Source organism: Montipora foliosa, chromosome 11 (assembly GCF_036669935.1).
Source record: "Montipora foliosa isolate CH-2021 chromosome 11, ASM3666993v2, whole genome shotgun sequence".
In the NCBI taxonomy this organism is placed as follows: Eukaryota; Metazoa; Cnidaria; class Anthozoa; order Scleractinia; family Acroporidae; genus Montipora; species Montipora foliosa.
In genome coordinates this window covers 2,839,004-2,849,331 of record NC_090879.1, presented here as the reverse complement: position 1 = coordinate 2,849,331, position 10,328 = coordinate 2,839,004, and the positions used below count along the sequence as shown (strand labels likewise).

The following is a 10,328-nucleotide window of genomic DNA, read 5'->3' as shown; positions in this document are numbered from 1 at the left end:
CCCCTTTAAAATTTTCTTAGGCAGCAGCCTTGATATTCTTCGTAAAACAATCGCCTTTGTGACGACGTTCACTAAACCTACCGCGTCAACATGTGTGGTCGCTAAATAAGGATCAACCTGAACAAACTGACAAAATGTGTAGACAAAGGAACCTTGTAAGTTTCTGTTTTATTTACTATCATTTGCAAAGTTGTTTAAGCGAGTGAAATGTTCAGATCGAAGTTTGCACAAAAACGTGAAACAGTCGACATGCAACCCAAATGTTTAAGCTTTGCAAAGTTGATGGCCAAGAAGCTAAAAGTTTAGCTGGATAATGAGCTTAACAAAGCGTTATATTTTTCTAAAACTTAACCTTAACGTTTACACTGTTGAAATAAAATTCTACTGTAATTACGTAACTAATTCACTTTCCTTTTTATAAGTACAAAAATTCTGGAAATTCCTGAGGGACTCCCCTGGAATGGAAAATCCTGGGGGAAGGGGGGGGGGGGGGGTGCAAATCAAAAAGTCTTCCGTGGTGGGGGTATGGATGTTTTCTGGAACCACACATTACGCATAGACAACTTGAATCTCGTGGAAAACGAAACGCAGATCTGTTGACAGCACTGTGTCAAGTGACTGCACTACCACACGTACGCAATGCATGCCTTCTTTTCTTGCTAAATATCCATTTCAATTCCACAGTCTAAAGTCCACATTCCGTGATCCAACCATAGGGTTAAGTGCGATTGTTAAATAGTTGTTCACATTTGAAACTGTTGTTAATTAATGGTATTGATTCTAATCAAAACCAGAAAAGGGATCATACTTTACAAGTTTCTACGATAGTATTTTAAAATACTTTATCTTAACAATATCGCAAGAATATTAGCCCAATGAGATGTGTTTCTGAGTCATACGATAACCAAAAAACTTGTTTCCAGTCATGCACGCGATTCTTTAATAAAATGAAATAATTTTTTCCCGTTATCTGTTACATACATGTAGCCTTTGGTGGCTTATTGGTCATCACAGGCTCCTCTGAATGAGGAAGTACCAAGTTTTATTCTTACTTGGGGTACAGTATTCTTTAATTTCTCTGAAAACTCTCTCTACCATAAGCAGTCCCATGAGCAAAGAAATCATGCACATGTGCAGTCAGAGGCAAATCCTACATGTATATATCCCAAATCCTTTATTCTTTGAACAAAGTTACTGTAATAAGCTCAGAGGTTATTCTACATTAATTTATTTGTTCAGCTAAACAGGTTGAACTTTTTTGGTGAAAACCTGGGTTGTCATGTAATTTCTGAGTCAGTAGTTAGCATAAGATCAGCTTGAGTTGCACTAGAAAAACTTTAAGATGTGTATCATATCTGTCATTCATTGACCAGGTCCCGTATAACCAATTATCGCCCTAACTGGAATGCCTTATTTCAGACAAAAGGAAACATACCATACACTGTAGTTTTTGTAATTTTATTTCTTTTTGTATTGCCTTTGTAACTTTCTAATGTACTTTGAATTGTCTGGTTTAGAACCTCTGCCAGAATTGCAAAAGACACTATTGTAATGACTGCTTTGCCAAAGAGACCAAATTTGTTCCTGGTGAGAGCATCAGAAACTGCTTGAGGTGTCGTGCCCTGCAGTATCCCATTGCATACAAAGATCACTTGAGGAAGTTGAAAGTAAGAGACCTTCAAGAGTACTTGAGAGCTAGACAGATATCCACAAATCAATGTAAAGAGAAAAGGGACCTCATAGAGTTAATTTTACGACATGCAGGAGATGGATCAAACACAGGAAACTCTACATCTAACCCTCATCACCAAGCCAGGCGTCAGACTCCTGCTGACCCACCACTAAGCAACTCACAGAGACCAGAACAACAGAGAAGCTCAAATGTTTTTCCATCGTCAAATTCACAGCCAGTACAGGTTTGAATGCATTTAGCAAATTCTCAGTTCTTCCTTTTTATCCGCTAAATAATGCTGTATTCCATTGCTGAATTGGCCTTAGCCAGGTTAAACCATTCCCTCCTTCCTTACAGTGAGATTTTACTCTGTCTAACACAAGATGAACAGACTTAACTGATTAAAGTGTAAGGTGAAGTGCCAAGTTTTTACCCCATATAAACCATGTGAGCGTTACCCCTACTGATGGAAATGGGCCCACACAAGGACAGAGAAAAACTCTGACCAGGGTGGGAATTGAACCCACGACCTTCGGGTTTGATCACCGCTGCTCCTTCCTTGTACTTGTACATGTTCACTGCTGTGACTTAAACATCTTCAGTTCCCACGGCCTGCTCCTGTCTGACCTTTTAAAGTTTTTATCTCCGATCAGTTTTAAGATCTTACTCATTATTATTTTTTGACACTGATCTAAGCAATGGTGTAAAACTCCTTTGCCTTCATCACAAAGGTTCCTCCATCAGTCCATGTGCCAGTCTCAGTGTGCAAGAGTTTGAGTCAAATCCAAAATATTGAAGAAGTAGAGGAGCTGTCAGTCAAGGAACTCAAGCAGATTCTTAAGGCAAACTTTGTTGACTTCAAGGGTTGCTGTGAAAAGAAAGAACTGTTAGATCGGGTCAGAGCACTCTGGAAATCCAAACAGCCTACTAAAGGGAAAGGTTAGTGTAACCCAACTCCTGGAGGTTCCCCATTGACGAGTAAAATCGTCTGGCATTAGACAGAGTAAAATACTAAGTATGGCCGTTTTAGGGGTGAATGGGTTAATTTATTCTTTCGAATTTAAGTTGATTCGTAACTGTGCCAATCAGTCTTGCTGCCTTGATTATGACTAATAGACCTTATTGGAGTTGAGCCTGCATGCAGATTTCCTTTTGTTGAAAACTACATGCCAAAGAGGCTTAAGGGTGAGTTCGATACAAAGTGACCCCTTAGCCTCGTTCATGGCAAAACCGCTGATAACTCCGATAAGGGCTATTGATTTAGCAAAAAACTGATTGGGTGCCTGATGAATCAGAGGCACTGAACAGTGTGTCCATATTTACAACTAGCCAGTTCACTCCTTAGTTTCTAAAGAAACCAGTACAATATGAATGCTTGACTTATCTAACTGGAAACAAGGGTCTGGTGTGTCCTTTAACTAAGCTGCACAATAATGGCCTGCTCCACAGTGCCATGTCTTTTTTTTCTGTATGGGAATCATAAACAAAAAAAATCCCTTTCTATGTGCAAACAAAGCAATTGGCTGACTGTGCATATTTGATACAAATGACCAATCTCTGGAAAACAAACGGGTGAAATGGTTTAAGTGCTTTCACCCCTTAAGCGGCCTCATTGACAAGTGCAATTTTTGTCTGGCGTTAGACGGAGTAAAAGGAAAGGAACTTTATGTTATTATAGTGCCTAGTCGATCTAGCACTGGAGCACTAATTGGGGACATTGTAAACTGAATTTAAACACTTAATGCATCAATGCAAATGTTGGTGTTTGAGGAGAGGGGAAACCGAAGTTTTCTGTGAAATCTCATATATCGAAGCCAAGAACGTGTTTGAATATTGAGAGTAACTAGACATCACGTCTTCTACAGGTACACGTTCGACGCACTTAATTGAATTAATAGAACTGTAAAATAGTTGTTCTTAAAAAATAAAACCGTAAAAATTCGCAGGATTCCGAAATATATTTCGATCTACGATCCTCGTCAGTCGTCCGCCATTTTAAAAATAAAAATACTTATATCGTTTATATAAGAGACATTGGAATGGTCCACGCTTTCTCAGACTTCATGTACGTCACCACGAGACTTCTCATCTCGGTAGAACAACGCGTCCATGTGTGACTACAGCACGCGGAATCTGGAAATAGTTCCATTCGTTTTTAGAGTTCATCAATGAGTCTTCATCTACATTATTAATCTTGACACCCTTAGATATTTGTCTAAGCATTGCGACGTTAGAGTAGACACCGGTTACATTCATTTGAAACTGCTGTATCTCACTACTGTGTTTCTCTCTACAATGTTTCCACAAGGCTGATCGTTCCTCCTTATTGCCGAGCGATTTTGAGTGTTCTTTCCCTCTGGTATACGCACTCCGCGCTGTTTCTCCCACGTTAACGTTGTTACACCCGGTACATTTAATTACATATGTCACACTTTCTCTATTGCACGGTCCTTTCCCATCTGTCCTACACACTGGGCAGTCTTCTCGGTCACATTGTCATGGTTTAAACGAATCAGACCTCTGGAGCAATCTCTTAATTGCAATACCCGCCTTCTCTACCACTTTGATTTTAAATCCTTGCTGTTTTATCTCCTTTTGATATTTCTTCTGTAACTGTGAATTCGATGTAGCCGGTACGAAGATTACTGCCTCATTTCTGCCTCGTTTGTACCAACTGCATTTCTTCACAATCTTTTCCTGTTCTCGTTCATCCTTTCTCCACTCCACTCGGTGTAACAGTCTTCTCCTTCTTGATCAGCTTTCTTTCTCTCTCTGTATGCTTTGAGGGCCGCGTCGACAACCTCATATCTGAATTTCTTGCTATACCCCGAGTACTGCATTCTCAGGACCATCTCATTAATATTTTCTACTACTCGTTCCCATGGTAACATCCTGCTACAGTTAACTAAGACCCTAAGGACTTCTTGGGTTAGTACTGTTCTCTTGGTACTCCAGATTAGGGCAGACCTAGCATTTGTGACTGCTTTTGAAGCCATGCTTTTGGAATAGAACTCGTACATGGTCATTGAGGTCTTCTCACCTCGTTTCTCTGTTTCTTTCTCTTTTGTTTCTATCCACACCTTTAAGTCGAGGATAGGCAGCTTCACCGAATTCACAGTTGCAGAAGAAATATCAAAAGGAGATAAAACAGCAAGGATTTAAAATCAAAGTGGTAGAGAAGGCGGGTATTGCAATTAAGAGATTGCTCCAGAAGTCTGATCCGTTTAAACCGCGACAATGTGACCGAGAAGACTGCCCAGTGTGTAGGACAGATGGGAAAGGACCGCGCAATAGAGAAAGTGTGACGTATGAAATTAAATGTAACAACGTTTACGTTGGAGAAACATCGAGGAGTGCGTATACCAGAGGGAAAGAACACTCAAAATCGCTCGGCAATAAGGAGGAACGATCAGCCTTGTGGAAACATTGTAGAGAGAAACACAGTAGTGAGATACAGCAGTTTCAAATGAATGTAACCGGTGTCTACTCTAACGACGCAATGCTTAGACCAATATCTAAGGGTGTCAAGATTAACAATGTAGATGAAGACTCATTGATGAACTCTAAGAACGAATGGAACTATTTCCAGATTCCGCATGCTGTAGTCACACATGGACGCGTTGTCCTACCGAGACGAGAAGTCTTATGATGACGTATATGAAGTCTGAGAAAGCGTGGACCATTCCAATGTCTCTTATATGAACGATATAAGTATTTTTATTTTTAAAATGGCGGACGACTGACGAGGATCGTAGATCGAAATATATTTCGGATTCCCGCGAATTTTTACGGTTTTATTTTTTAAGAACAACTATTTTACAGTTCTATTAATTCAATTAAGTGCGTCGATCGTGTACAGAAGACGTGCTGTCTAGTTACTCCCGGAAACCAAAGTACCTGGAGAAAACTTCTCATTTGCAGAGTAAAGAAACAACAAACTCAACCAACTTATGGTGCCGAGTCTGGGAATCGAATCTGGGCCACGTTGGTGGGAGGAGAGTGCTCTCACCACTGTGCCGTCCCTGCACCCCCAAAAAATCTGTTTAGTATCACTCTTAGGAGGCGTATGTTAACTAAAGTAGGTACAGGTGACAATACACTTGCCTTTTTGTTCTTTTTCACTGTACCCTTTAGTTCTTGAGCTCTTATTAGTGATTTTTTATTGCTAACACTAGTCACCTGTTTTAGATTCAGTGGCTGAGGATAAAGAAGATTATACTCCTGATGATTTGTGTAAAATTTGTATGGATGCTAGCATAGATTGTGTTCTCCTGGAATGTGGACACATGGTTACATGCACAAAATGTGGCAAGCAACTGGCAGACTGTCCTATATGTAGGCAGAATATAGCTAGAATCGTACATGTCTTCAAAGCATAATAATTATTATCGTATAAACCTTTGTGGTGTAATTTATGTTTAATTCTTCGTTAGGTACATGTAATCGCATGATTTCATGTGCAATTTGGAGTAGACAAACATGGTTAAATTTTTGCAGTCTTTGAAATAAAGTAAGAGACAGCCTATTTATTCCAAATTGCACAAGGAAAATCATGTCATTACTTATCAATAAAATTCATGGCTGAAAAAATGTCTAGATTATCATAATAATTAATAATCAGAACAAATGCACTTTTATTACACATAACATGAGAATTTTATTCCATAAAGCTCATTTGTACAAATCTATACGCTTTATTTTCACATGTGAAAAAGACCTATACAGCCAATCAGAATGGCGTACAGCTATTTCACATGTGAAAGTATAACCAATCAGCGATAGCGTAAAGGCGTTTCCATGCCAATCACTCGTGCATCTCGTGCAAATCGTGCAAATCGTGCAAATCGTACTTTGTTATTGAATTAAATTAAATTTGCATTTGGTTCTATTGTTAGTGAGTTTTTGTTTCTAATTCGCGTTCAGAAAACTATTTTAATGAAAATTCTCATGTTATGTGTAATAAAGAGTTTACGACATAGAAAGTGCTTTGTACGGGGTTTTATTCACTCGTTGTTTGTGTCAAAAACCCTCACTCGCTCGTTCCTCGCTCGTTCGGGTTTTTGACACAAACAACTCGTGCATAAAACCCCGTACGCCGCACTTTCTATGAAGTAAACTATTTGTATCACGCAGTCATGCAAAAGTTGAGCCATCAAGGGCAAGCATTTGATTGGCCATCTGGGACTTTCTTTGATCATTGGCCAATCAGAATGCTTTCTTTGTTACCTCTTTTTGCACTGAATAACATCTTTTCTGCACTGTGTTACCAGAAAACTTCATTTCTCGTGGCCAATCAGAATGGAGAAATTTTTCCATGTATATTATTAATGCAGAAACAAGAAGCAGTGTATAAAACCCACTGACTGTCAGTACAAATGCTATCTGTTTGCTATTTATTCACATGGCAGTCTCAAACGTATACTCAAAAGGAATTTTTACATCAGTATTATAATAATAAACATTAGGAAGTGAGCTGAACAAAGAATATTTCCACCTTTCCTAGACATTATGCCTACCACAGAAAATTGGCTTCTTCATAATCTTAATGGTTTCAGGAAATTACCAATTTCTTTCAACAACAGTTACTATTTTTTCTAGTGACATGTGGGTTGCCGGTGTTTGTCTTACCTCCAAGTACCGGTAGCAGGGATATTTTTTTTTTACTTCCTAGGTTGAATTATCCAGCCCAGCCCTTTTTGAAAATTGAATTTACAGGTATTTTTTTGTGGTCCTTAGTTTTGTTTATAGTTTAATTAAAGTGCCTATGAAGTAAAAAATAATTAATGCCTATTTGAAAGGGTTTTCAAAATAATGAATAATGGCCTTTTCCGTTTTGAGGTATCTTTTTTCTTTTTGTTGTGCAAATTAGCAAATTGATGATATCATCAGTGGTCCCATCAAAAATTCAAGAATATCTTAGAAAATTTAACAGCGATGTTATTCAAACTTGGTATGAGTGATAACCCTTAAGAAAAGTGCAGGACAGTGCAGAGTATGATATAACCATGGTAACACTGTTGGCTATAGTCCCTTTTGGTTGAAAACGAAGTATCTCAATATCCTCTCAAATAGGGCAAGGCAGACAGTCCTGCTCAAAACACACATATAGCCCATGTAGCCATAGGTCCCCAAATCAAGTCATTGAGTGTAAATGATGTTTGGTTAACACAAAAAGTGGGAACTCCAGTTCTGTGCAAACTTGATCCCGGAAGCAAAACTGCTGCTATGGCAACTGCACAATGGGTGTCATTTTATGCATTGACTGATGTACATTACTGGTGCCAAGTTTGTAGGGATCAGTTATAATATTTCTGAGGATACTCTAGATTTTGTGATTTGTTTTTCTTTGGCACCACTGATGACATCACAGTTTTTACCCAAAAACTTAAATATCTCCTGGCCTCAGTTGTTGAAAGGTGGATAACACTATCCACCAGATATATTACTATCCATTTGATAAATACCAACAAAACCTATTGAGTTATCCAATGGACTGGAGGACTGGTGCCAAAACGAGAGGAGATACTTCAAAAATGAAAACACCATGTTTCAAAAAGTCTTTCAAATGAGTTATTTTTTATTTCATAGGCACTTTAAACAATTATAGAAAACTGAGAACTTGAGATTTCGATGAAATTTGTTGAATGTAAACTAATTTAATTTGCCCTTGTCACTGGTTTTTTTTCTCTGTTCCCATTCTGGTGAAAGCATGTTTTTTTTTTTTTCCAGTATTTAAGCTAAATACTCAGTGACAGAAAACAAGGAACAAAGGTCTACCGAACCATACTTATTTCTGAGAGCCAACACGGCCAACTAGTTTTTTAAAGAACATCATCTGTTTTCATGTTGCATGGGGAAAACTGCTAAAAAGAAAAAAAAATTACGTTGTGTTTTTAGATTTTTCAAAATGTATTGTAACCCTTTTTAGCTGTTGCTAATCGTTGGTCCATTTTTCACTTTTTGCAAGATGTAACGAAGGGGAAGTGATACATGTAGAAGTACATTGTTTCAGGATTTTTTAGATATATGTTAGAGTTGTGAATATATTAGGTAAATCTTTGGCAAAATGTTAGAAATTCTCCTAACAAATTAACACCTCTATAGTATCAACTGCAGTGACTTATTTGTGACGATCACAGGGGGTTATACTATAGCAGCTAAAAATGCTGTTGTACAGGAGGGGAAGTTAAAACTTGTTTCTCTATTTTTGAATTCCCGATAATATATATGTTATTTGCCCTCCAAATTTTGCATGAAACACTGTTTTCAAAATGCTCTCAGGAATGTGCAGTGTCCCCAAGAGCATTTGAAAACAATACTTGATGCCAAATTTGGGGGGGCAAACAAATTGTCTTACGGGGAATTTAAAATTAGAGAATGGTGTTTAATTAAAATGACAGGGTTCTGCTTCAGTTACAATAGCTTCATTTTAACTTTGTAAAGTGTGTTTGGTCCAGTGACTAGCAGCAACATACTGAAGGAAATCAGTATTTTTAGTTTCACCATTGACCCATTTTTGTGGTCTGTAGATGCATTGCGTTATAAATTATAATAAAGATAACTAAAAATCCATTTGTTGCCCCTGTTGCTCTTGGTGACCATACAGTACCTGGCTTGTGGTTCTGTTGCAAAACAATACACAGTTTCAACAACTAATGTTTTGTCAATGTCTAACCAAAGTGTTTATCGTGAGAAAATGGTGGGGACTGTATTGAGTTCAGGGTTTCATTTCTTTTATCCCTTTTATCTGCAATGACCCTTGCTTGAGCAGGAAAGTTGTGTAAGTGCTTGCTGACATCTAGTCTCCCAGGCAGCCATTTTTTGTGTGGTCCTCCCCACACAAACAACAACTTTGTGTGGGAAGGAGGGTTGTGTGACAACCCAAACAGTGGCTGCATAGGAGACTACCTGACATCTGTTATCAATTCAAGTCATTTACCAGGCTGCTATTAGAAAGAGTCAACCTCATTTATATCATATTGCAGAGTGACACAGTTTCATTAAAGGGCTGGATGCAACCAATCACTGTTTATGATTTGATTTGTTTGTGGAGGTTAGGAAGCCATCAGAACATTCTTCTGGCATCATGCTTTCTTTATCCCTTGAATTCCAACCCAAAATTCCTATGCCATTCAGTTATGTTCACTAACACCAGTGGCCCAGTTGGTTGACTACTGGGCTGCCATTAGCCTGTGTACAGCCGCATCCTCCTCTTCCTCGAGTTGAAGTCCAATTAATTCAAAGAACTATCTCAAGTTTTGTGACATCAACCCGGTCTCAAACCCATTCCCCTTCATTGCTCGGTTCTGGATCAAAGTATGACCACTTTTCCTGTCTTAAAGCCACTAAAAATGCAAATTTCAATCAAAAGGTCCTTAAAACAACAACATGTATTTGGGACAATTTCAGAGACTAAATGAGGTGAAAAAGTGTGTTAAGGTGCATGATAGGAACTTAAAGGTGGCTCTAACCAGTTTCAACACTTTGAAGAGACATTCTCTTTAGAAAGATTGGCACTACACACTTTATCACGTAACAGCACTGTTATGGTACCATGTGAAACACTGATTATTGCTGAACAAGGTGCAGTCGTTATTGTGATGTAATAAGTTACCTTGGTAATGGGAAAGCCCAGCAAAAACACCCTGTATTTTGG

The 10,328-nt window shown here is 38.4% G+C and overlaps 1 protein-coding gene across 1 annotated transcript in view; it reads left to right on the top strand.

The window, feature by feature from the left end:
- Positions 1-9,244, top strand: part of LOC137975071 (E3 ubiquitin-protein ligase RNF34-like) — an 18,263-nt gene extending 9,019 nt beyond the window's left edge. Inside the window, exons 2-4 of the mRNA XM_068822118.1 lie at positions 1,518-1,916; positions 2,404-2,611; positions 5,861-9,244. Coding sequence (XP_068678219.1) covers positions 1,518-1,916; positions 2,404-2,611; positions 5,861-6,051 — 798 coding nt within the window. The 3' untranslated portion in view covers positions 6,052-9,244. The remainder of the gene's footprint in view (positions 1-1,517; positions 1,917-2,403; positions 2,612-5,860) is intronic.
- Positions 9,245-10,328: the final 1,084 nt, after the last annotated feature.